Source organism: Zootoca vivipara, chromosome 6 (genome assembly GCF_965207765.1).
Source record: "Zootoca vivipara chromosome 6, rZooViv2.hap1.1, whole genome shotgun sequence".
NCBI lineage: Eukaryota > Metazoa > Chordata > Lepidosauria > Squamata > Lacertidae > Zootoca > Zootoca vivipara.
The window spans coordinates 50764154-50791569 of NC_142589.1; the positions used below are offsets into that span (position 1 = coordinate 50764154).

Below are 27416 nucleotides of genomic sequence, written 5' to 3' on the forward strand. Positions count from 1 at the left end.
CCTTAGCTGCAGAATCAAGCCCTGTCAATCACCTGACGCCATAATGCTTGTATACAGTCATACATCGGTTTAAGTACGCCTCGGTTTGAGTACTTTCAGTTGTTTTTCCCTAACACAGTTTAAGTACTCTGCGGACCCGTCTGGAACGGATTAATCCACTTTCCATTACTTTCAATGGGAAAGTTCGCTTCAGGTTAAGTACGCTTCAGCTTGAGTACAGACCTCCAGAACCAATTGTGTACTTAAACCGAGGTACCACTGTAGTTTGAAATCCATCCATGTGGGCAAAAGTGCTGCTGTTTCCAAGCTCTGACCATCAGCTGGCCTGGCATCCAGAGCTTTGCAAGTCGCAGCAATCAGCTGATCTGTGCTTGCAAAGCATTATTGCAATCCTGCAGCCCATTTAATAGATGATGTTTGGGTGGGCATGGTTTGGCCCGAATGGGGCGGGGGGCTGAGATTCCCCACTGTTGGTATATGGTTTGTTCCATGGGTTGTTGTTTGTTGTTTAGTCGTTTCCGACTCTTCGTGACCCTATGGACCCAGAGCTCACCAGGCACTCCTGCCTTCCACTGCCTCCTGCAGTTTGGTCAGACTCATGTTCGTAGCTTCGAGAACACTGTCCAAGCATCTCGTCCTCTGTCGTCCCCTTCTCCTTGTGCCCTCCCTCTTTCCCAACATCAGGGTCTTTTCCAGGGAATCTTCTCTTCTCATGAGGTGGCCAAAGTATTGGAGCCTCAGCTTCACGATCTGTCCTTCCAGTGAGCACTCAGGGCTGATTTCCTTCAGAATGGATAGGTTTGATCTTCTTGCAGTCCATGGGACTCTCAAGAGTCTCCTCCAGCACCATAATTCAAAAGCATCAATTCTTTAGCGATCAGCCTTCTTTATGGTCCAGCTCTCACTTCCATACATCACCTACTGGGAAAACCATAGCTTTAACTATATGGACATATTGGATAGGAATTAGCCAGAGCACTACTTAAGAAATGTAATGTGGATGTTAAACACTGATATGATCTAGGTTTCCCCTTGAATAACATGCTAATCGACAGAGCGCCTCAACCGTGTAAATCAGCAAACTATCTTTACATGCTCTCTGTTCAAAGACGTCACAGAGCCTTTACTTTGGGGTGCTCGAATGTTCTCTCATCAGCAGTTCTGGAGGGGGTGGGGTTTCCAAAAGATCCCCTGTGGTCAACTTGTATATCCCTGTGAATCTGGAGAATTAGAATCAATAACTCACTTCCTTACGTATTGTTCTTTTTTATTATATATTGTATTATACCGAAGATTTTTATTGAACCAGTTCTACAGAAAGCCCCAGGATGATCAGATGCATTTTATGCTTTCCTACTCTTTTCAGATCAGAACACACAAAACATTGTTTCGCCGCCTGTAAAACTCTCCAGGGACTAATTTTAGAAAACTTGGAGTTTTGTTTTCTGTGCATGTTCTTCTATAGTAAGATGTAGTTATTAGTCTAATGTTGTTTTTATGGTTCTCTATTTTGCTTTGTCCAGTGTTGTTTTATATAGTTATTCAAAGTTTCTTTTGAATATAGGCCATTGGCCATAATAAAGAGATTGTTGTACCATTCGCCAAATGCCTAGAAATAGACCCTAGTGCAGGAGTAGAGAACTGCCAAGAGGTCCGTTTTTGCCTGCAAGGCCGTTTCCCCAAAACATCACCCAACTTGTCAATCGGCCAATGCCGCTGAGTGGTCAGCTGATGAGCGATCCATTTTGCTTTGGCCACATTACAGAGCATTCCACCAGCACACAGCCAGAGTGGCACGATTTAACCCTCGCTCATCAGCTGATGAGTAGGGGTTAAATCCTGCTCACATCCCATAAATCTCAAGAGTTCAGTCATCCTGGATCCTGGTTTGTCAGCACATTTACTGTGGGGAATGTGCTGGAGAAGCAGGTTGCTGCCCACACCCCTGCGGTGTCAGCTTTGACAGCCTATCAATCACTTGATGGCAAATGATTGGCAGGTGGTTTTCCCCTGATCACTTGAAACAGTTGGCCCATGGGGTGAGGTGGGATATAAAGATCTGGCCTTCCAGACCAGAAAAGTTTCTCACCCCTGCTCCAGTGTGCACCCCTAAACAACATAATCGTGCCCTTTATATTAAAAACCGACAACCTTCGCAGAACTTTCTTAAAGTGTCTGTTCAGCATCAACAGTTCTAAACAGGAGTCTTTATACTTTGTGGGGGGGGGGGGAGTTGTTGCAGAAACTTTCTCTTGCACATCCCACCAGTTCTTTTCCAGCAGCATTAAATTGTGTTTTAACAATGCTGTGGTTGCCCTGCCACCCCCGACCACCCACCCATTCTTGAAACGCTTGTATTACAGGGCTTTCGTATAGTAAGTAAATGGGACAAAGGATGCATCACCAGTTTTAATTGTCTGTAGCCGCTGAATGTCTTTAGTCCCACTCTATGACATTTTAATGCTACCTTTAGGACGGTTGCTGACATCAAAAGCCATCTCTGCTCATTGCATTTAAGATGTGCTAGGTGTATGACAACATATATTTTTCCCCAGCCAAAGGGATTCAAGATTATAAGTGACGGCTGTAATTTGGCCTTATTACATATTCATTAAAAACATGCAGGTGGTTGGACTCCTTGAAAGGCTTCTGTTTTCAGCCTGCGTGACGGGGCGTTAATTTCGTCTCTCTCTTTTCTGAGCAGTGCATTAGTGGACTCTTTGGTTTGCTGTAATGAAAATTTTATCTGCACCTCTCTTGCTACAGTCCTATATTCAGTTCAGTTTTTACATGGAGGGCCTTCATTGGGCTGTTCGTCACTCTTGCAAAACAGGGCTTCTCTAAAATGTTCAGTGTTCTAAGCAAAATGGCGGCAACCCTCCTTTTTCCTGTGCTGCTGTACAACACTTGTTGCATTTAAATTTACTTATTGATTATTTTTTTTAAAAAACAGCAGTAGTCAGCAACTAGATAGAAATATGCACAACTGCGCAGGATTGCAGATTGTGAAAGTGGGTTAAAATCAGTTTCTTTGAGAACTTGACTTCCTTTTTTCCAAAAAAAAAATAGCAAGTTTCTGGCCCTGGGCCTCTGGAGATGCACTTGAAAAATATACATGGAAATGCATGCTGGAATTTCAGGAGCCAGAGAGGTGGTCTGCGGCAAGAATGCTCTGCCCTTCATGGCTTCTTGCCCAGCTGCAAGGCTAGCAAAACTAGAATAAATTATGCAAAAAAAACCCAAAAACCTGCAGGATAAATTGTACAAAAATAGCACGTGTGCAAACTGTCCTGTTTGCATAATGTGTCTGTGCAGACTTCACTTGTTGCAGGGTATGGATTTCCTGGATGCTGGGCCTTAAACACAGAGATGTGCTTAGTCTCCCTCATATTGTTCTGCTGCCTGTTCTTCTTTCCTTTTAGAATCATGGAACTGGAAGGGACTATGGTAAGGTTACCAGACGCCCCCGTTTCCCGGGGTCAGTTGCCGGATTTACAAATCAGCCCCCTGACAAAATCCATCTATATAGTAGGAAGTTGAAAAGTATCCCGGATTCATTGGAAAAAATCTGGTAACCTTAGATTATGGAGGTCATCTATGCCAATCCCCTGTGCCCTGTGCAGACTCTGCAATGCAGGATGTAACTGTAGCATCCACCATCCCACCTCTGCTTAGATGCCACCAGTAAAGGAGAAAGGCAAGAACTCTGGCCACAAAAGTAAACTTGTGTTGGACTATTAGTTCGAATGTTTCAATTTTTCCACATAGACTCTTATGGATAGATTTATTTCTTGAAGTTTATATGCCAGGTGAAGTTAATGTGCCAGGACAAGGCCCTTCAGCAAATAGTCTTAAAGTCAACGTGTACTTTAAGACTATTTGCTGAAGAAGAATTTTCAAAACAGAGACTATTTGGAAAAATTGAATCATTCGAGCTATTAGTCCAACACAAGTTTACTTTTGTGGCCAGCGTTCTTGCCTTTCTACAATTTTCTATGTAAGCTTCAATCAAGAACTCCAACTTCTTTAGTTACCAGTAAAGGAGAGCCCACCACCTCCGAGTGCAGTCTACCTACTCCACTGTCAAACCCCACTGTTATCCTTAGGAGGTTTCTACTGCTGTTTACACTGCTACCCTGCAATTTCCACCCATTAGTTCTTTCATCATCATCATGACTGCCACCACTCAGCAGGCTCCAGGGCTGGTGACAACAATTTAAAAATCAGATTTAAAAACAGTTAAAACAAATTACAGTCACCGGAAGAAGGTGGGTCCTGAAAAAACACAACTCACAGGTCCAAGGCGAGAGTAAAAAGATGTGTCTCCAGCACTCAGCGCTGCACAGTGAAGGTGCAAAACACACCCCTGTGGGGAGCTCCACAACTCAGGGGCTGCCACAGAGAATGTCGTGAGGGCAGAGGAGAAACCAACAGGGCCCCCTCTGCCCATCTTAGCACACGAGAGGGTCTATAGGGAAGTGGGCAGCCTCTTGGATCTTCTCAGCCTCCCATATGGAGTAACAGGGAGCCTCTTTGGCGTATTTGGAGACACTGGTCATTTCTCCCATGAATTTAACCAGCTTAAACACAGAGAAGTGCTCTCAGTGATTCCCTGTCCCCCAAGTGAAGTGTCTAATCTCCTGGCTGATCTGCTCTGTGCATCCCAAAGAGCAAGTGTCTGTGCCAATACTGAAGGGTGGATTTGATTAAAGGCTATTGATGCCATAAAAGAAACAAGTGTGGATAATGACCTGCTTTCTCTTTTAATGTTTCTTGTAATCGTGCTTGCGTTAAGCAGCTTTTATAGCTGCCTTTTTAAAACAGGTGGCTCCCCTATCATATTTGGTTGACAAGATGACATTTAAATGACTTTTAAAAAATCATAATTGGCCTTTAAAAGAACCCATCCGCTCTTCAACTTTTTATGCTTTCCCCTTTTTTTAAAAGAAAACAACACAGCTCATCATGTCGGGATGGGGATGGGGAATTGAGTGTATTATTACAATTAGGTTGTGTTTGTCAGAATGAAGATACCTGGATGCGATTTTTCTCACTACACATTTCCTCAGCTTTGGGTAGCTATTCCTCTTCAGATATCTTTCCAGTCTGCAATGCTCGCACTTCTGCCACACGGCACGAGGCAGAAGCTGATCTGGAGGCCTTTGGCAAAGGCATTTGTGTATGTTTGAAATTCAGGAATATGTCAGACCTTTGGCCCATCTACTGCATTACTGTCGACACTGACTGGCAGTAACTCCCTGAGTCTCCCCCACTTTTTTTACCGTCTGCATACCGTGTGCTCTACCACTGAACTACAACAACTCCATCTTGTGACTAAAATGAGCCAGCCTTTTTCCTCTTCGCTCACCAGCCTTTTGAAACTGAAAGGTTTGCTCAGAACAAGCTTTTACTATATTGGTGTTGGACCCTTGCTATGTTGTCACATATTCTGAAATACGCCTCGCCACTATGCTGGACACCCTGTGGTGGCAAGGGCACCTTTCTTCATATATGATGAGGATGCAAAAAACTTTCACTTTGTTAGCAGTTTATATTCATGGACCTCTCTCCAGTAGCCCAACCAGCTGCTGATCTTGGACCCAGTATTAGCTTTCCTGGCCACTGCAAGCGACTCACATCCCTTAAATCCCACCCTTGTTCACAAAGAGTTGCTTGCAGTCAGACTCGAAATTGTCAAACATTGGGAGTCTGCATGGGGTCTCTCTAGGGGTGGATGGGAGGGCATGGGGCATTGCCTTGCCTGAGCATGTAACCCACCACAGGGTGGTTCTAAGAGGGGTTTCAAAATGAGAGCATTTTGATGTTGTATGGCTTCTGTTAATATGCTTTATCAAGAACAATAGAATTCTGCATCAACCCTCAGTGACACATACCTCTATGTGCCGAGGCTGCCTTTCTTCCAAATTGTGTAACTCCTGCTTCCAAAAGTTTGTTTTGCAGAATCTTATTATATGTCTGCAAAAGTCTACTGAACCTTCTGTTCATTTTATCCCAGCTGTAATAATGTACTGCACAGAGTTGTTATTTGTTTCCTTACTGTTTATTTTGTTTATATAGTGTTGTTTCTGAAAACTCAATACACACTTTTAAAAAAAAAGTTGGCTCTGCATTTTGAGACATTTTGGTTAGCCCTAATAAATACCATGCCTAACCATGGAATTTAGAAAAATATGGTAACTTAAGACTTCGCTCAAACGTGGATGCCTAGTGTTAATGATCCCTTAAAAAATGTCCTGTGTGTCTTACCCCTGTTTAGATACCATTTCTTAAAAATGGGGTTTAGGGTCCTAGGAACACCTGTACCATATGATAATATACCAAACTGCTGTTGTTGACTAGGCAAAAAAAAAAGTATATATTGTAACCCAAAACTGGTGGTGATGTGTGATTGCTCTTTGGGTTTTCATATCTGTAGCACTCATTGTCCTTCATTTTCTTCCTTTGTGCATTGAATCTGTCTTGTGAAAAGAAAAGGGGGTATAGTAACATAAAGCTGATAATAATACATCAAGCTGTTCTCTTACTGGCAAAATAACCAGTTGTCTCTTTGCATTCTGAAGGATCCAGCCTCCTGAATTCTTCAGGCAGAAGTATGCTGTCAATGAAGTTCGGTATACAGATGAGGTGAGTGTTTTGCCTTTGCCAAGATCTTGTGAAGCTTTTTTGGGGGGGGGGGCAAAAATATTGGGTAGATAAGTATTAGCCTTTCCAGTTTGAAGAGAAGCTGTTGGAAAGTGGTATTTGTTGCAGTCACTGTCTGGGATCCCGCTAACTACTTGAGGCAAGTGTGTTAGAATTATTATTTTTTATCTCTCCCCCTTTGACCCTCAAACCCGCCTTGCTATTTCCCTACATGCTTTTGAAAGATTTCTCTTTTGTGGAAATTGTTTGCTTTGCTGGTGAGAGGTTTGCAGTTTGTGCAAAGAGATACCGTACCCAAAACTCTCTTGGTGCACAGGCCTAGTTGGGAAGGGCCAGTGTACCTCTGTGGCAGAGCATCTGTTTTTTATATACAGTGTCCCTAAGTTCAATCCTAAATGGCATCTCCAGGTTGGACTGGAAGAGACTCTGCCTGAAACCCTGGAGAGCTGCTGCCTATTAGTATAGACCAGGGTTTCTCAAACTTGGGTCTGTAGCTGTTTTTGAACTACAATTCCCATCATCCCTGACCAGTGGTTCTGCTAGCCAGGGATGATAGGAGTTGTAGTCCAAAAGCAAACTTGGAGACCCAGGTTTGGGAAACCCTGGTGTAGATAATGGTGGCTTGGGTGGACCAATGACCTGATTTGGTGTATGGCAGCTTCCTCTATTCCATAGGGCTCTGGTTTCTGAGAGTCTGTGTCTCCTCCTGGGTACCCTTATCACCACCACCTACTTTTTTTGGGTTGAGCACCAGTACCCATTGGATGTGGTGTTCACATGGGCTCAACAAACATGTCTTGACACCAGTGTTTTACTGATACTTTTCATACAGTTTCCCCCCTGAAGCTGCCTTAACAGAATCAAACCTCTTGGAGCATCTGAGCTCAGTACTGTCTGCACCAAGCTTTGCCAACCTCCAAGCATATTGGGCTTTTGTTGTTGTTTAGTCGTTTAGTCGTGTCCGACTCTTCGTGACCCCATGGACCATAGCACGCCAGGCACTCCTGTCTTGCACTGCCTCCCGCAGTTTGGTCAAACTCATGTTCGTAGCTTCGAGAACACTGTCCAACCATCTTGTCCTCTGTCGTCCCCTTCTCCTAGTGCCCTCAATCTTTCTCAACATCAGGGTCTTTTCCAAGGATTCTTCTCTTCTCATGAGGTGGCCAAAGTATTGGAGCCTCAGCTTCACGATCTGTCCTTCCAGGGAGCACTCAGGGCTGATTTCCTTAAGAATGGATAGGTTTGATCTTCTTGCAGTCCATGGGACTCTCAAGAGTCTCCTCCAGCACCATAATTCAAAAGCATCAATTCTTCGGCAATCAGCCTTCTTTATGGTCCAGCTCTCACTTCCATACATCACTATACATCACTACAACTCCCATTTACTCTAAACTCCGGCCCAGAATATCTGGAGCAAGGCTGACAGAGCCTGTTATTTATTAAATTGGTATACCGCCCTTTGCGACAGATCCCGTCTACCTAATGCTAAAAAGGTGTGACGGTTGCCCCCCTTACGCTATTATTAAAAGAACACCTAGGGAACCCGCCTTCTCTCTCACTTACTAAAGGAACTCCTAGGGAATCCTGAGGTAAAACCCACCTCCCTATTTCCCTACAGATCATTTATAAACACCTCTTCAATCTTGGGTTTACTAATAAGTGGAGTTTGCTTCCAACACACGTGGCCAGGTATCTTATGAAACTCGAGGCTGTTTGTGCGACTAACCCCTTTGTCCCCAGTGAAGAGATTCCCTCAGCTTGAAATCCCTCACTCTGAAAGCTTGCCTATCTGCTTAGGCAACTTAGTGATACGCTGGGTCATCCACCTTCAGCCTATACCGTGTTACTCAAGGACACAAATTTCTTGAGGGAAGTTTTGTCCTTTAAAGAGCCTCCACCTATACTGTTTTCGATACCGTGCTGGAAATAAGAAAGACGATTTCTCCTTGGCACATAAACGATGAAAGTTTATTAACTTAAATTCATAATGGTTGCTTTATAGATCCATGCGTGTACAAGCTTCGTTACTGTCATAAGTTATTGCTGTCAAACACGTAATATGGAACTTGCTTATTCCTCATCTAAACCCTACACTACCCTGACCCTGCAACCACCCACGCTCCCACTCCCTTGTGCTCTCCAATGGACAAAACGGCTCCTCCCTCCTTTTAAGCTCCAAGCAGACCCGCCTCCATTAGAATGTCCAGTCAATCAGGCTGGATGTGGGTTTAACCCTTGCAATGCCAGGCTCAATTTTTTTATTTTTTTAAACTATGTCAATTCGTTACACCCTTCATCTGTAGATCTCAGAGCGGTTCACAACAAAAGCTCTCATAGTGGCAGTTGGCTCTCCAGGTTTCTGGCAGAGGTCTTTTTCCCAGCCCTATGTGGATATGCCAAGGCTTGAACCTGTAACTTGTAACCTTCAGCATGCAAAGCACTGAGCCCCGCCCTGAGCTATGGTCCTAAATGGGGCACAGCCATAGGTCAGTGGTAGAACATCTATCTTGCAAGATGTTCAGTCCCTGGCATCTCCAGGTAGGGTTGAGAGAGACTGCTGCCTGAAACCCTGGGGAGCTGCTGCCGGTCAATGTAGACAATACTGAGCTAGATGGACCATTGGTCAGTATTGGGCAGCTTCCTATGTGTTCCTATGAAGCTGCTTTTGATGGCAATAGTGCAGGCTTGTTGTGGCAGAGAGTCTGTGAACCAGTAAGTTCAAGTGTTGCGTCTCGATGTGAACTTTCCTTGGGCAGCCTCTTTGGCCTGAAAAAGGAAGATTGTAAAAAAAAACCCTCCATGCACGTGACATGCTTTGAGCACTTTCCTAAAGCCCTGTAAAGATGCTCATTAATATTATGCAGCATACAGTAACTGCCCTTTCCTATCTAACCAGGCAATTGCTGTGTTCTCCTTATGCCCCCTTCGTGTGTTCTGGGTTCTTCCTACCTACTCATTCTGTGTAGGGCACAGAATGAGATTTCAAAACAAACAATTTCTCTTGCTCTTCAGGGCCCCTAACCCTGGTGTGTCCCATTCTACTTTAAAAAAAACATATTTCGGGGGCTGACATTTGAAACGCAGTTTGATTCTTGAGATGAGTATCCCTCTGAAATAGCATTGCGCTAATCTATTCATTCCCTCTGCTGCAGCTACTGAGGAGGTTTGCTGCTTGACATATCTGGATTGGAATCGTGGTTTCTTGTTATCAGGCTTCATGTGTCGAATACAGAAGTGCTAGTTAAGGGCTTCTTATCTGCTAGAGTGGATGACAAGTGATTCCCGGCCAGAAATTTGTGCGTTGTTGCTGAGTATCAGCTATATTGACAATTTGTCAGAGTGTCATCAGCAAACGCTATGCTTACCCTGATTCCGTGCTTAAACTGTTGTGTGGGACCAGGCTGGGGGCGGGTGGAATCAAAGAGATGTGGCTTTCCTTCATGCTTTGGAAATCCAGTGGCTGTTGCCAGAGCTGCAGAAATACTTTCTCGGTGATCTGCTGCCGTGAAGTCCTTTAAACATGTTTCCATTCTACAGATACTGGAATACAGCCTCTACATAGGAATATAGGAAACTGCTTTAAAGTGAGTCTGACCATTGGTCGATCTAACTCAGTATTGTCTACACTGACTGGCAGCTGCTCTCCCAAGATTTCAGGCAGAGAGTCTGTCCCAACACTACCTGGAGATGCTGCCGGGATTTGAACCCGAGGCCTTCTGCTAGCAAGACAGACACTCTTCTGCAGAGCTGTGGCCCTGCCTCTAGTCTTCAGGCTTGCCTTGCTGAGATCCTCCAGATTTATTGACTTTTAAAAATGGGCTCTGAAGACCTGCCAGTCTAGTTAGAAAGGCTTTTGATACTTAATGTGCATAATGGATTCCCCAGCCCCCTTTTTTTGTTGTTGAATTAGGAGTTTGTGTTACACTGCGTTAATGGTTAGTGAATGTTGAATGGTTTGTGTTTGCTTTGCTGGGATGCTGCTGCGTCTTGTGTACGTATAATTATGTGGAGGGAAATGTCATTTGTCTGTTTTAATAACAACTTTGCTGTGAGTGGCTTTGAGCTCAGCTTTGTTGGAAAAATAGCACACAAATAATTTCATTGGGCCTTTTCTTAACTGCAGCCGTTGGTTGGGCATGTGTATGTGTACGTACCTGCTGTTCCTGGTGTGCTGTTTCTTTTGCTGACTGTTTCTGTTTTTAGAATTGTATATAAGTGTGTGTGTGTTTTTCTTTTTATCCTATACACCACCTTGCGTATGCCTGTGTTATAAAAAAGGGCAGGATATAAACCACAAAATAAATATGCAGTGCCTTCCTATCCATGGACCTGTCTGTTGAGATGCTAAGAAATGTTTATGAACGGTCCATCTCCTTAGAAAGTGATCAAAAGGAAAACAGAAAATGGTCGTCTCAGGGATTTGATGGGATCGGTTGCTGAAAGAGTATAATCATGACAGCAGGTGACTAGATGGAATGTGGGAATGGTCTGCAGAAGTAGTATGAGTGTGAATAGGGCACAGAGCTGGTTGGGCATGGGCAGTAGAGCTCTTGCAAGTTGGCACTATTGTGAAGCTTCCTTGTGCTGGTGGGCAATCAACTGTCCATGATTCTTCTTCTTACTTTGCAGATTTCCAGTGTTCTGGCTTCAAAGAACCCTTCAGTTCTTCTTACTCTGGTAAGTGACATCTTGTGTTCTTAGAAAGAATTGACTTTGGAGAAACTTACTTGCAGACTAGAGCAGCCTTTCTCAACTTGGGGTCCCCACCTACTGTTGGACTCCCAAACTCCCATCAGACTCAGCAAGAATTGTTGTCCACTAACATCCGGGGACCTTACAAAATGTGATAATCTAGTCTTCTGTAATAGAAGGAGTGTTGTTGCTGGTTTCAAATAAAAGCGTGTTGATTTTATTATTACTGAAGCAATCTTAAGAGACACAATCTATAAAGAAAATGGGTTTGGGCAGGGAAGAGGACAACAGCCAAGGTCGGGTAGCAACCAACCTCACCTGTAGCCAGGTGGAAATGGCTCCTAATGGCCATTTCTGGCTTGTGTGTTTGGGAACATTATTCAGTGGTAGTTATTGCTCACCGTCAGGCTTGATTTTAGGAGAAGCTCAGGCTGTTGGGTAAGACTGGAGGAAGGGGAGTTTTCCAAGTTAACCCGGTTTGACTGGGAGCCAGTTTCAAATTCCATGTAGGGCAGTCTCACAACCTTCAAAGGGTGGTGATAGTGGCTGAGAATTGTATGCAATCCAGGAATGGAAAGCCCCTTTTACACGGTGCTTTTTGAACATATGAAAACCACTTGTTTCCTGGGTGTTCTGGAAGAGTGACCAAGATACAAGGCTGCTTAATTTACATGGCCTATTCCCACATCTTTGGTTTTCAACCATTCTTACATCTGGGGAATCAATATGGCCTGTACTTGGTTCCTAGTCACTGATTAAGACTTAGGCTTAGGCACCCTTCAGCACATGCCCTGTGTGACCAGAATAGCTTACAATAGCCTACCTATTGAAGGAGTATCTCTACCCCCATCGTTCTGCCCGGACACTGAGGTCCAGCACCAAGGGCCTTCTGGCGGTTCCCTCGCTGTGAGAAGCCAAGTTACAGAGATCTAGGCAGAGGGCCTTCTTGGTAGTGGCCCTCCCACCAGATGTCAGAGAGAAAAACAACTACCAGACTTTTAGAAGATATCTGAAGGCAGCCCTGTTTAGGGAAGCATTTAATGTTTAATAGACTATTGTATTTTAATATTCTGTTGGAAGCCGCCCTACAACCTGATGCCCTTCGGGTGGTTTGAGCTACAGGCAACATCCCACTTGCGCGGGATCAGCACATGCGCTCACTCTGACATGCACGCCGTTTTCAGTGCCGAAAGGGGATGGGCCAGGGGGATGGGAGTTGTAGTCAGAACATCTGACGGGTTTCTTGTTTGGGAAGGCTTCCTTGCAGAGTGGGATGCCTCTTTTGTAATTTCAAGACTGAAGCAGCTGTTCTTTTGTTGATAGCCATAGTTCAAACACTTTTGCCTTTCTTCTCCAGCGAGGAGTTAACACTGACAGTGGAAGTGTCACCAGGGAAGCTTCATTTGAAGGAATCAGCCAGTAAGTTACCTTGCGGGTTTGTGTGTCAAACAAAGTGTTAACCAGCTAATGATTTGAACACCATATAACCAGTCGGGGGAATGATCAAGTGTCCATTAGAAGATGGCCCGGTGTATAGACTGTAAGCCTGTCATGGTGTCTTGATTATATGAACAATGATGTGTGTTTTTTCTGGCTTTATATAATATGGGCGGTATTCAGCTAACATTTACTCAGAGTAGAGTAGCCCACTGAAATGAACACGTCTAAAGAGTCTACTCCGTGTAAAAGTAGTTGAATATTGTGTTTTATATACATAGTTTTTTTTAATTTGTGTTTTATATACATTGTATTTGCAATTGAAAAGTGCTTTGTTGTATATCTTTTAAGTTGTTGCATAGGCACCTAACCACAAGAAATACATGTTTGACCTGACAATATGTCCCAGGATAGTAGTTAGCCAGTTATGTGAAGCACTGACTAATTAGGCTTCAGCCTATGGCTGAATCCGCTCCCCCACTCCTGCTTTTTTATGACCCCCACCCAGGCTCCTCCCAGGCAGTAGTGTGGACTTTGGCCTCAACAAGATTAGGCCCCCCCCCTGCACGGCAACATTATCAAGTATTATGCTCACATCGCGCATAAGAGCATAAGAAGAGTCTTCTGCATCAGGCCAAGAGCCTATCTAGTCCAGCATCCTGTTCTCTGAGTGGCCAGCCAGATGCCTGTGGGGAAACCCCCAAACAAGGGGCATGAGATTGCTCTCCCCTCCTGTGGTTCCCAGCAGCTGGTATTCAGAAGCATTTACGGCCTCAGATTGTGAAGGCAGCACATACAAAACAACACCATCACGGACGGCAGGGCAGAAACTTGTTAATTTTAAAACTAAAGCTGGGGCAAACACCTGAACTATTCAAAAGCTTGTTCTCAAAAAGCTTACAAGTGTGTAACTTTTGCAATTCTGGGCATGAAGTGTGCATATGGGAGGAACTTCCTGGAGTTGTGGCAGCTTTGATGCACTCTTTTGACACACCCAGAACCCCATATTCTGTGGGTCATTCTAGAGATGATGGTGGTAGCTTCCATTTTCCATGTGCTACCTGAGATTCTTCCCTCCAGCCCAAGTGCCTCTTGGAAGAGTGTGACTTTGTCCTTTGATCTTTAGCTTATTGGAAAGAGACTTCCAGCTGTCCGCCGCCTTCCTCTCCATGGGTTTGCAGAGCAGAAAAAAACTGATCTTCTCACTGCTGTTTGACAGCTGTAGATCACTTGTGTCAGGAGCGGGATACCCACTGGTGTAGTACTGAGTGCCCTGCTGCTTTTTGCAGGACAGAATTGATGCCCTTAATCGCTTGTTAGAGTGCTTCTCCTCTCCTCTCGCCGTCCCACTTTATCTCTCCCAGTCTTGGCATTGGCCTCTCAACAGTCTGTCAGCTTTGTCATTTAAGGCATATAATTTCTTTGACTGCCTTGGAGAGAGTTGACACAGAGTACTTTGCAACTAATGAAGCTACAAGGGAGGAAGCTTGGAATCTGCTCTCAACTTTTGCTTCTGGGAGAAAACTTGTTGCTTTGTTTGCTGTGCAAAAGCACTGTGCTCCTGAACTGTCATTTTCTTCTGTAAAAAAGAAAATAGATGCACTGATCTGAATTTTTTTAAAAAAGAAGCAAGAGTTTTTTCTTTCTCCCTTGTTCCTCTTTTATTTAAAGTGCTTCCCAAGGCTTTTGTGAAATGTGAAGGGCAATGAATAATAGAATCATAGAATTGTAGAGTCAGAAGGCACCCAAGGGGGCATCCGGTCTGACCCCCTGCAATGCAGGAATCACAGATAAGGATGCCATCCTTGTTTGCTGAAGGCAGCCAAAAATACAAATTGGTGTAATTATTATTATTATTATTATTATTATTATTATTATTATTATTATTATTATTTATACCCTGCCCATCTGGCTGGGTTTCCCCAGCCATTCTGGGCGGCTTCCAACAAAATATTCAAATACAATAGTCTGTCAAACATTAAAAGCTTCCCTAAACATGTGGTGTTAGGGTGAATAACATCACTTTCCATTCTTCTACTCCCAACTTCATCCTCTTGTTAAAAATACTATTCAGCGTTTTGTTCGGTGGGCTACAATTCAACCTTCTGCAACCTGTGCAAATTTTGTACTGCAACTCCCATCAGCCCAAGACAGCACAGCTAAGTGAAGCTGGGGCTGATGGGAGTTGTAGTCCAAATCATCTGGAGGGCACTAAGTTAGCGAAGGCAGCTTTTGTGTTTTTCCTTCTTGGGCTCCCTCTCAGGTGAGGGATTTGTCTTGGATTATTTATTTGACTTTTTGCAAGGTGCTGAGGCTTTGGGCAATTTGGTTCCTGTGGCCACAGTGCCCGGTCCCACTAAAAAGAACAGGATGTGTTCTTCTCTGTTCTTTGTTCCTTCTTAAGGGAACTGAGGGAAGCGGTAGACAGTGCCCCTTCATAGTGCTGCAAAAGACCTATTTTGGCCTTTGCAAACGTTTTATTTCAGCATTGGTCTCAGCAGATCCTTTTGACTACAACTGTCATGGCCGTCCCCATTTTATTTTTTATCCCGCCCTGCGAAGCCTTGCCTTCTTCCATCCTTGCCACGTCTCAGAACGTCTCTCAAGAGCTGAACTTTGTTCTCTGCTTTTCAGGCTCTCGCTCTCTGTCTTCTGTTGAAAACTGTCTCTTCTTGTGCTGCTTGCTATCCTGCCGTTCCCTTTTTCAGCCTCTGGTTGAAGAGCTTCTGGATTGCTGGTGGTCTTTGACCTTTCATTGTTTTCCGCGTGAAGGGTAAGTTGCACACAGAGAGAGGCTCAGGCCAGGCACACACAGGCAGAGGGAAGGAAGAGAGACACAGGCACCTGCGTACATGCACATTCTCTCTCTCACTCACATCCGCACATGCTTCCTCTCTCACACGCAACACTTCTGAATGCCAGTTCCTGGAAACGGCAGGAGGAGAGAGTGCTCTTGTGCTTGAATCCTGCTTGCAGATTTCCCACAGTTATCTTGTCGGGCGCTGTGAGAACAGGATTCTGGACTAGACGGCCCACTGACCTGATCCAGCAGGTTCTTCATATGTTCTTATGGGGGAGAAGATGGCTATCTGAATCTGGCTAGTGTTGTCATAAGCAAGGAAGTTTCTTCTGTCTTGTGGTTTCGTAAATTCAGAACAGTGATCCCTGGTCACAGGAGAGGAGCCAGAGATAGCAGGTCTTTTCCCCTTGGAGTACTGTGAGAATTTTCCCCCAACATGCGCTGTCACCTGAACAATGCCGAGCTCTTCCCTTGAACAGGAGAGCCAGATAGCTGTGAGGTCACCACTGATTTCCCTTTTCCCAGCTCCCAGTTGGGATGCTCTCTCAATGATCTCTTAAATGTTCAATTCTCTGGTATTGATCTGGATGCCAGAATTATACCCTGCTATTCTGTGTGCAGCTCACTTTCCTGCATCTCCTGGTTTCCTTCGTCATTCATTAAGATCATGGTGGGACGCTCCAACTCAAAATGGAATCCAGGCTTTTGTTCACTGAACTTCATAGACCAAATGCACCGTTTTGTTCATCAATGGTTTTTGTATTCGGTTGCCTTTAAGCTTAACTAGCTTTTGCATCCTTCCCCCCCCTTTTTTTCTTCTTCTTCTTTTGTGCTGAACCATAGCAGGAATAATAGTCCCTAAACCCACCTACTGGAAAGGAAAGTGTTTCATTCGTGTTCAAAGCAGGCAAATCTCATTAGCCGAACTGCTTTTTTCCTCCTGGTGCCTGACTGAGTTCTGTAGAGGGCCTGAATTGTGTGGCTTGCTAGCTTCATTTTCTCATGCGGTGAGGTGTTGAGATGGAACACAGGCTAAAACAGAACACCTTTGCAGCAGAGGTGTTGAGCAGTGAGGCTGGAAAAATCCCGCTTGCATCCAGAAATTGGATGCTGGCTTCTAAGAATGTGAAATACCTCTTCAGAACTTTGTGGGGCTGGAATTCAAGCTTGCAATGGTATCTTAGAAATTGTAATATGTTTCTCTAGTCCATGTTGGTGGAGGGAGAGCCTTGGATTTTGAATGCCACCACAAAAAGTCCTGGGTTGCTACATCTCCTGGCAAAGTGGCTACTCTCTCTCTTGTGGGTGCTTATTCATCACCTTTATATCTCTTTCTCTCTCCCTCTTGCTTTGCTGTATGAAAATATATGAATACATCTTCATTTCAGCTGAAATCACGGCTGCCTGCTTTCGCTCCAACTTCCTTTCCCCCTTTATCTCAGAGGCCACCAATGTGATGCCAATATGCCCCACTGATGCTGTACTGTTTTTAATATTCGGTTGGAAGCCGCCCAGAGTGGCTGGGGAAACCCAGCTAGATGGGCAGGGTATAAATAAATTATTATTGTTATTATTATTATTATTATTATTATTACTGAGCCTAGGGCCTGCCGATCAGAAGGTCGGCGGTTCGAATCCCCGTGATGGAGTGAGCTCCCATTGCTTGGTCCCTGCTCCTGCCAACCTAGCAGTTCGAAAGCACATCAAAGTACAAGTAGATAAATAGGTACCACTCTGGCGAGAAGGTAAACAGTGTTTCTGTGCACTGCTCTGGTTCACCAGAAGCGGCTTAGTCATGCTGGTCACATGACCTGGAAGCTGTCTGCGGACAAACGCCAGCTCCCTCGGCCTATAGAGCGAGATGAGCACTGCAATCCCAGAGTTGTTCGTGACTAGACGTAACGGTCAGGGGTACCTTTACCTTTAGCTCCTATGGTGCCCATGAAAAGTCTCAATAAATATTACCTCAGAAATCCACAATGCACTAAAGACTGTTTGCTCCTTTTGCTCAGTTCCTGTTTGCACTGACTTGGACTCTCCTTCATTTAACAGCCTTCTTTAAGCATGCTCACATTTCATTGGATGCCAGAGTTGGACACCCACCCAGTGTCTAGAGTTTCTAGCTAATTTTTGTTATCTCTCTCGTTTTTAGATTTGAGGTTAACAACACAGTTCTTCATCCGGAAATTGCTGAATGGTATGTTGTCTTTTCACCCTCTTTCTCCAAAGCTTGCTCCAACATTCTGTGTGAGACCATGGCTGCAATCACAGAGCATTTTATCCCATTCCCCTGACATTTCCCTAACTGTTAATTTTTGCATTACGTTTGAGCTTCCACACGACGTAAAAGTCACATCTGGACATCTGTTGGAATGGAATGGAAGTTCTGCACTCGTTTCCAAGTTATTTGATTTCATGGGGTTGGGGGGAAATCAGTTTGCAACCACATCAGCCCGGAAAATCATGGGAGTAAAGTCACAAAAATTGGGGCAGTTATACTAGCATACACTTCTTCCCTTCTGTTTTCATGGGGGAACAGAAGGATGCATTTGTGGAAAGGTTGGGATGGAGGAGTGATGTTGTCTATGTTGGTTGTTGTCATGCCACACCACACCCACTGCTGTGAATGAAATTTAGTGTGTCGTGTCAGCATATCAGTGAAAAAGCCACAGTTCCATAACACGACAAGGGCTGTTGTGTGAAAGGGGTGCCAGAAAAAGGGGCAGAAGCGCTAGCTTGATAACCAGGAAGACTAACGCAGTAAATCCCATGTCTGGGATTTGGCTTAGTGTGTTGTCCAAACCTGGGCTTGGGGTTTGCCTCGCTCCAGAGAAGCTGTGAGCTGCAATCAAGGTTTGTCCTTCAGTTTACAGCTCGGGGTTTGTCTGGATTAAGACAAACCACAAGCCTGGGTTCAGATGAGACCGAGAACACCCTCTTCCTGGGTTGCTGCATGCCAACTTTCTGATGCCTGGGGCACTATCAAGGCACAGCCTATGGTGAAGGCCCTGTTACAGCCCCCAACTGGACTGCAGCCATGATGTAATACCAGAAGGAAGAAAAGGATCTAAATGCCACTGAAATAATTCTTGCAAAATTCTTTAGTGTTAGCGGTTGTGTAGGTTCAAATACAAATACATTAATTATGATACTATTGCAGAGACTACCCAAAGAAGAATTAATTGAATGTCTGGCAGAATGGGTAATGTTATATAAATGTCAGGCGATTATTGCCTCCTTTTGGGATTCATTTTAAAAGCATTAATTCTAATGCATTCCGCTGGCAAATTTATGGATGTTCTCTTTAATTACACTTGAATGTCAATGGTGCCTGACATTAGCAGGAGCGAAACTGAGAAGAACCCAAGTCCTAAAGTGTGTTGCGCCACAGTGATGTTTCTTGATTTTAAAACTCATTTTCAATAAGGTGGATGTTACGACTCTTCTCCGCTGTGTGGTTTTTTTTTGGGGGGGGGGGGTTATAAAAGCCCTCTTGTTGGAAATGGAGATGCCACAAGCCAATTTAGTGAGGCCTGGAGGAGGAATGAGATTGGCCTTTGTCAACCTGGGATCCTCCAGGTGTGTTTGAAAGCAGCTCCCATCATCTCCAGCCAGGACACACACACCCCTGTTCTCAGGTGTAACATATATTTCCATAAGATTAAATGAATCTGTGTGAGGGCTTAGATTGAAGGCGGGGAGTGTGTATGTCTATTCCACTCCTCAGCCATCTCATATTGCCCTGGCAGGTCTGAAGAGCGTTTGAATTACTGCAGTGCTCTCTGTGTGGGGCTCCCCTTGTGTTTGGTCCAGAGGCTGCAACTGGTGGAGAACCTGGCGGTACGGTTGCCAGACTCAATAGTGGACAGGACTTCTGTGCCTTTAATTGCCCTGCTCTCTTTTGAGCCTGGAGACCTTAAAGAGAAACCAGCAGACCCCTTGCTTGGAAATTAAACAAAGGGTCTGCTGGTTTCTCTTTAAGGTTTCCAGACTCAAAAGAGAGCAGGGCAATTAAAGGCACAGAAGTCCTGTCCTCTATTGAGTCTGGCAACCCTACCTGACGGCTAAGTTTATTGTGGGGGGGGGGAACAACCCCCAGCGTATGCTTGTGGGACTTTCACTGCCGGTCAGTTTGCTACTAGCCCAAGGCTCCCAGTGATGAGGAGACTTGAAACCACATTCAGCTGAACACACTTACAAGCCCCCTTCAGGCCTTCCTGCTCAAAATGGGGTGGTTGGGAATGGAGCAAGCCGCTTCTGGCAGGTGCAGGGGACAGTGGGAGGGGGTCCTGCACATGCCTCCTCCCCAGTTATGCCCTTACACATCCATTTCAACCCATCTGTATGCTATTGTTACACTTTTTTTATATCTTGCCTTTTCCACTGTTCAGGACTCAATGCGGCTTGCACAGATAAAACAGAACAAGCTAAAAACATAGACAAGACAGACATTAAAATGTACTAAAACACTAATAGAATTAATATAATCTAAGAAGATCCATTAAAAACACAGACTGTAACAATGAAAGCAACACAGAACCAGCTGTTCCCTCAGAAACAGGAGTAGTAGTATTTATTTCATTAAAAGTGTTTATAACCTGCCATTCCGTCGGAGGTTCCTGGGTTAAACCATGCACATTCCAAACCAAAAATTAAACAATCGTATTGAAGCAGCGTAAAGCGAAATGCAGCATTCAGTTGCAAGTCAAAGCAGCAGCGACAAAGGAAATTCAGGTGTCCAGCATGCCTTGCTGTTACTTGTAACCCTTCAAAATGATTTGTTTTGAGTCAACTGACCAGTAACACAGAGGAGAAAATAACAGCCTTGGTAAAACTGATTATGACTGTTGGCCTGGAAACGGTCTCATGACAGGATTGACTATACTTCCTATACTTCCTCTAACCCCCTGGTAATAACTATATTGATGAACACTTCCACCTCAATATATATGATTGCAGGGGCAACATCTGCCTGCAAAGGAAACTCTAGCGAATCTGCCAGCAAAAGCTTTGTAGTTAATATATGCCAATAAAATTTCTCTTCTGTATTTAGGTTTTTATAAAATATTTAAGGGAGGCATGGGATGATTAAAGGCAGGCCAAGCCAGAACCTGTGACCAAGGGGTATTCAGTGGCGAACATGATTTATTTATGGCCCACCAGGCACAAATGAAATAAAAAATGTTACAGGATATAAAATGTGTAAGATCATAATAGGAGAGGGATAAAAGAAGCAATCAGATTTAAGTGGGATTGCTACATTTAGGCATTTTGTTGTGAGCTTTGCAATTTGAAAAATTGGAGCCCTCCGTTAAAATGACCAATGGAGATTTTGAAGAGTAGCCAGCCAAATAATGTACAATGGGAGGCAGAGAGTTTCTTTACCTCCCCTGGTGGAAACCGCAATTTTAAAAAAGCATGTAAAGCTAGCATCTGTTATTTGCAGGGACGTATTATATCTGCCCCTTTAAAGATATGAGAATAAGGTGAGCCAAGGAGAAAGCTTTTAGAAAGAGACAGCCACTTCCAAATAAGGCATCCCATCCTTAAGGTTGGGACATGGGAAACCTGGCAAGCAGGGAGACTACAGGGCACATAGCCCAGAAAGTGGATCATGTAAGTTCTGCAAGTCTGCATCTCTGCATTCCCTGTTTCACTAGAAATGCAGCTTCTTCTAAATCCAAGGGTAGTAAATGGAAATGCATGCAGTTGTTATGGACATTTTTGCATCCTTCCATTCCCCTCCCCCCACCCCCAAGCAGGGATTGATAAGAAAGAGGGACGGAGAAATGTGCAGTGTTATTTATATATGTATGTATATATGTATGTGTTAGATTTATATCTTGCCCTTCCTCCCACAGGAGCTCAGGGCAGCAAACACATAAAAGATAAAGCATCTAAAAGCTGTTCCAATACAGATGGAGGCTGGGAAAGATATTTACTTAAAAGGGTTGTTGGAAACCTTTTAACGTTGCATCGAGTGTTTCCATTTTTGCACATTTTAGAGGAGAAGAGGGAGGATGTTATGAGTTCTTGTTTTTGTTTTTTTGGCCAGATCTCCCCCATGTATTCTTCGTGCAGGTACCAAGGGTAGTTAGTTCTTGATTTTGCAGGACAGCTACCCTGGCTCAGGTGGGGCTGAGACGCTACACTTACCCTGGTCTTTTGCGTGATGCTTTATTTGGACCAGATCCGCTGGTTGCTAAGTAAAGTTTGGGCTGATCTTTTCCTCTCACAGAATGTACTTATGGATCTGTTTGGTTCTGATTTTCTTGTGGCACTCTCCTGCTGATATCAACATGGCTGGGGCTTTGTTTGTCGTTCTTGTCTAATTGTCTAAATCGGGGAGTTCTTATGCTAGTTCTTTTGCATTGTTAGTGGATAACCTGTTTCAAAATGGTCTAGTAAACTGAAGCAATCAGAGCCAAGCTGGGATGTAATGGACATCTTTGGATGCATGAATGCTCTGATAGCACTGTGGTCACAGTTTTGAAGTGTGTGTGTGTGTGTGTGTGTGTGTGTGTGAGAGAGAGAGAGAGAGAGAGAGAGAGAGATGGGGGGGGCAGACAGTGCTAGAAAGTTCGACACAGAACTGTAATGATAGGTGGTGCCCACATTGGCTACCCTGTAGAAGAGCATCTGTAGAAGAGTGTTGGGCTCCACCTCCTGGTCAACATGGCCAATCACCCGTGGTGATGAGAGTCCAACAGCATGTGGAGAGCACAACATTTTGGAAGGCTGCAGTTCAGACTCTGTTAAAACATTCAACTCAGATTAGAGTACCATAAGAACTCTGGTATGTTCAAAATGGCAGAATCCATTTCCATATTAGGAAAGGTTTGCAGCATTTGGGGACCTTATAAAATTATACATGGCACGGAGGATGTGGATAGAGAAAAGACTTCCCGTCTTTTTCATGATGCTAGAACTCTTAAGATATTTCTCTTAATATACAGAAGGTTTCGTTATAGAATTTCTGCATTCTATTTTGACTAATATATGCATTTAAAACTGTGGAACTTGCTCCCACAGGAGGCAGTGATGACCACCAATTTGGATGGCTTTAATAGAGCATTGGGCAAATTTCTGGGGGATAAGGCTATTTTCTACCTCCACAGTTGGAGGCAGAAATGCTTCTGAATACCAGTTGCAGGAAAGCACAGGAAGGGAGAATTGCTGTTGTGCTCAGGTCCTGCTTGCAAGTTTCCTACGGGTCTCTGCTTGGCCACTGTGAGAACAGGATGCTGAACTAGATGGGCCATTGGCCTGATTCCTCAGGCTCTTACGTTCTTTATCTTGGGTGCTATTTATGGCAAGTTGACTATAAAAGTAGCTGCTCCAAACTTTGGTGAAAGAACTGCTTCTGCCTTCTAGGGGATGAATGAAATGTTCTTGTTAGCCCCAAAGCACCTCTCTAGTGCAGAGACGGTCTTTGTGTGTCTGCAGGATTTATGGCTTTGAACTTGCCTCCCTCTGGTCAAGAGATATGCTCCGGACAGTGACCCATATGTCAGCACAGGAAGCAAGTCTCTCGGAAGCAACTTGTAGTGTCCTGGTTACTGAAAATGGGAGATGCAATTTCAAGTCCTATCATGGGAGGTGATTAGATTAAGGCTCTGCTTGCCTGCTCCTTAAAAAAGGAAGGGCAAGTTTTGGTGAGCACAACACTTGTCCTTGCATAATGTCCCAGGTTCGGTCCCAGGTTCATCTCCAATAAGAACTGGGAAAGACTCCAGTCTGAAAAGCTGGGAAATCCTCTGCCATATCATGGTTTCACTGTGGATGCAAACCATGGTTTTGTGATAAATCAGCAAGTGAATGGTTTCAAACAGGTTTGCAAACCTGGATCTTGAGCAGCCTTCCCCCACCCTGGCACCCTCCAGATGCTTTAGACCAGGCATCCCCAAACTGCGGCCCTCCAGATGTTTTGGCCTACAACTCCCATGATCCCTACCTAAGAGGACCAGTGGTCAGGGATGATGGGAATTGTAGTCCAAAACATCTGGAGGGCCGAAGTTTGGGGATGTCTGCTTTAGACTGCAACTCCCACCAGCCCCACCCAGTATTGACTGTTCAGAACAACTGGAGGGCTTCCAATTCATAAAGGCTGACCTAGCCAAGCACTCCAGAGGCTGCCACTAAACGGCATTTTGGGTGGCCACCAGGTGAGTTCATGGCAGAGGTGCGATCTGCGCTAGGCCTCCTTGATCCCAAGCACCATTTCCTTGGCTTTTATGCTGCACCCCAGCTCCTGCCTGAAGACGTGCAAGCTTTCGATTTTTGCTAAACTCTTCATCCAGGGGTTCATAAATTTAATACAGCTCTGAGCCAAAACAGTGTGCAGGGATATTTTCTCTCCCCACCCCCCGCCCGCCTTCTCTGCCTGCTACCTTTGCGAAACAAGCTTCAGCAACCCAAAGGACTTGGTAGCTTTAGGCAAGGATTCATTCATATTCTGCTACTGTGCCTCGGACTCCCATTTCTATAGCTTGAGAAATGGCAGGAAGCTTGTGACTTGTGCTTGGTAAAGAGTGCAGGGTTGGCTAAATAAAACATGCATATCTTCGTAGGACTGTCTGACCCCACAATTGTGTACCCTGTTTAGTAAATGCAGGCAGAGGGATTGCCTATTCATGGCAGGTCGAGGCAAAGCAAGGTCAATAAAGCATGTCTGGCCTGGGACAAGATGTTTTTGCTGCTTGTCTGTCCTGAATCTCCAACTTGCAGCTTCACTGGATGCTCATGAGTTCTAGTGTTATGAGAGTGGGGAGGGGGAGCTTTTTCCCATCGACTTTCTCAGGGTGTCTAATAGGGGTGGGGGGTGGGCCTGGTAGATGTGAACAGGAAGGTCTAGAATAAACCAACCTGCTTTGCACTTTACAGAGTGAGGGAATTCTGTGCACTGTTAAGTATGCCTTGAAAGCAGCCAGCTGTCTCTGACTTGACATGGGAGACAGTATAGAAGTGTTATTAACAAATAAATAGGTAGCATCTTGTGAAAGGTTTTTTACTTCCCAGGACTAAGGTTTTTCAAGCTTGAAATGTGTTTGAGTTCTTCAATACAATTCCGTTAGTTCATTATCCGGCTCCTTCATCCTTAACTTATACTGACACTGTAAGCTGAACTAGACAGAGCGTGGGAGATCCATGGTCATTTTTTATTTGATTATTTAATTTCTAACCTCTTGATATATTAAATATATATCTTAAGTGGTGTACAGAAAAATGAAGCAACAGCAGACAACTTAAACAGAATATTACAAAAATGCACAGTTACATATAAAAATGTCACATTAATACAAAATTACTAATATATATAGATCAATATTGATTCATTTTCTTTCCTCCCTCCCTCTCAGCCCCAAGGTCCAACAAACTCTCAGTTCACCCACAAAAGTCTCACAATGAGAAGAGAGTTTCTGGAAACAGTGAACAGCACCCTCATCTAAGTTGTGTCTGACCCTGTCTTGCATGGCCTGTTTTAAAAACCAAACTGAAGTAGAATTCCCACAGTGTACTGATGTGATAAATGTACAAATCAAGAGTATAAACTCAGGATTTATTCACACTCAGAGCCCAATGATTCTGTTAAATGGTCCTGAGAAAGTGCTTCAGGTTTCTCTGATATAATTTTAACAATGGCAGGCACTAGCCTGACTGGTCACCTGCCTTCAGCCATGGCCAAGTCCACTGGGCAGCCTTCCTCAGCCTGGTGCCTTCCAGGTGTTTTGGCCTGCATCTCCCATCAGTTTAAGCCAGCTGGGCTTTGCTGTCCTGCGGGCTGGCTGATGGGAGTTGTAGTCCAAAACATCTGGAAGGCATCAGGTTGGGGAAGGCTGCCCTAGATCTTCTCCTTCCTATCCACAAACTCTAGCTGCTTGCACCCCACATACGGTCTAGGGGTTGCAGTTAGGGTGATCAAACTCGATATCTTATACCAGCCTTGCAGGTGCTTTTTCAGCTCATCCTACTTTGAGTAAATTGAATGCCACACATACCTTTTATTTCCTGATGTCCTTTATTTGCTGCAATCTCGTAATAGCCTCTTGCTTTTGAAACGCATCTGGTCGGCGGTAGGTTTGCCAATTAGGTTACCTGGTTATTCTTTGTGCTCTCAACTTAATCACTGCTGAGCTGTAGGGGGAATTACTAACCTGATTCTCCTCTTCTCCTTTCCTTTTGAAGCCGTGTGATTAAGACGGACATGGAGTTGGAAGTCCTGCGTTATACCAATAAAATTTCCAGTGAAGCTCATAAAGAGGTAATGGATCTCTTACAGATAATAATTTTTTCTGCTCTTTGTGTAACGGTGGCTTTTCAGAAAATGTTCCCAGCTACTTGAATTGCTTAGTAATAAACTAATGGAAGAGCTGGGACAGAATTAGGTGGATAATGTTCCTTCTAATAGAATCCTAATAATACACATTGCTTTGCCCTTGAACTGGCTGTTGATGCCCAGGGAACAAAATGTCTTCACTTATCATGCTGGAACACATAGGAACATAAGCGCCCTGTTGGATCAGGCCAGTAGCCCCTCTTGTCCACCAACCTGTTTTTACAGTGTGCAGTCAGATGCCTATAGGTAACCTGCAAGCAAGACTTGAGCACAGCAGCAATCTGCCCACTTGCAATTCCCAGCAACTGGTATTCAGAGGTGTATTGCCTCTGACAGTGGAAGGAGAACATAGTCATGATGATTAGTGGTTGGCCTCCATAAACTTGTCCAACACAATTTTAAAGCCAGCAGAATTGGTGGCCATCACTGCCTCCTGTGGGAGTGAGATCCATAGGTTAACTCTGCACTGCATGAAGAAGTCCTTCCTTTTATCTGTCCTGAATCTACCAATATTCAGCTCCATGGGGTGCCCACGAGTTCTAGTGTTATGAGAGAGGGATAAATAAATATACAGTGGTACCATGGTTCTCGAACTCAATCCGTTCTGGAAGTCCGTTCAACTTCCAAAACGTTCGCAAACCAAAACACGGCTTCTGATTGGCCCCAGAAACAATGCCAACAGCCGAAACGGACGTCCGGCTTCCAAAAAACATTTGCAAACTGGAACACTTACTTCCAAGTTGGCGACATTTGGGAGCCGATTTGTTCGGGAGCCAAGGTACCACGGTATATATATTGCCACTTTCTCCATGCGATTCATAATTTTATAAACCATGATACCTCTTTAGAGAAAAGGCAAGTAAAAGTCCAAAACTCTGCAGCCTTTCCTCAATGGAGCTTTGCTTCATCCCCTTGATCATTATGGCCCTTTTTTCTCGAGAGAAGACCTCCTTGTAGGCTCAGGCTTACTCAGCATGCTGTAAATGTGCTCCTGTGTTCTGCAATATCCTTCGACACATTTCCTAAGGCATCTGGGTGGCCTTCTCACATGGAGGGATAGGTTCACATATCCAGATCATCAATTGAACCCTCATCAGACATTTATTGCCCTGGGGGGGGGGCATGGATAGGGAAACGCTGCGGGGATTTGCATTCAGCTCCACCCTGGGGACATAATTTTTTGGATCCAGGATGTGATCATCACACATTTCTAGTACATTCATATTCTTTGCTATGTCCAGGGGGTGCTATTTAAGTGCATTATACATCAAATCATGGTAGCTCCCAAGATAAACACAAAATTGTCAAGTGTTTAAGGTTCTTCTGTTCCAAATTTCTTAGGGTGTGTCCTATGTTTGTGACAACAGGTAATGAAGGCCATCAAAATAGGCATGAAAGAATATGAGCTGGAGAGGTGAGTACCTTTTCAACGTGACAACACTATGGAAAAGCATCTCTGTTAGCAGGAAATGCCCCCAGATAACTCTG

The 27416-nt window shown here is 44.4% G+C and overlaps 1 protein-coding gene across 1 annotated transcript in view; it reads left to right on the forward strand.

Annotated features, from left to right (window-relative positions):
* Positions 1-27416, forward strand: part of PEPD (peptidase D) — a 129490-nt gene that overhangs the window by 23329 nt on the left and 78745 nt on the right. Inside the window, exons 4-9 of the mRNA XM_035120425.3 lie at positions 6582-6645; positions 11293-11340; positions 12713-12774; positions 17745-17789; positions 25778-25853; positions 27296-27342. Of these exons, the coding sequence (XP_034976316.1) occupies positions 6582-6645; positions 11293-11340; positions 12713-12774; positions 17745-17789; positions 25778-25853; positions 27296-27342 (342 nt within the window). The remainder of the gene's footprint in view (positions 1-6581; positions 6646-11292; positions 11341-12712; positions 12775-17744; positions 17790-25777; positions 25854-27295; positions 27343-27416) is intronic.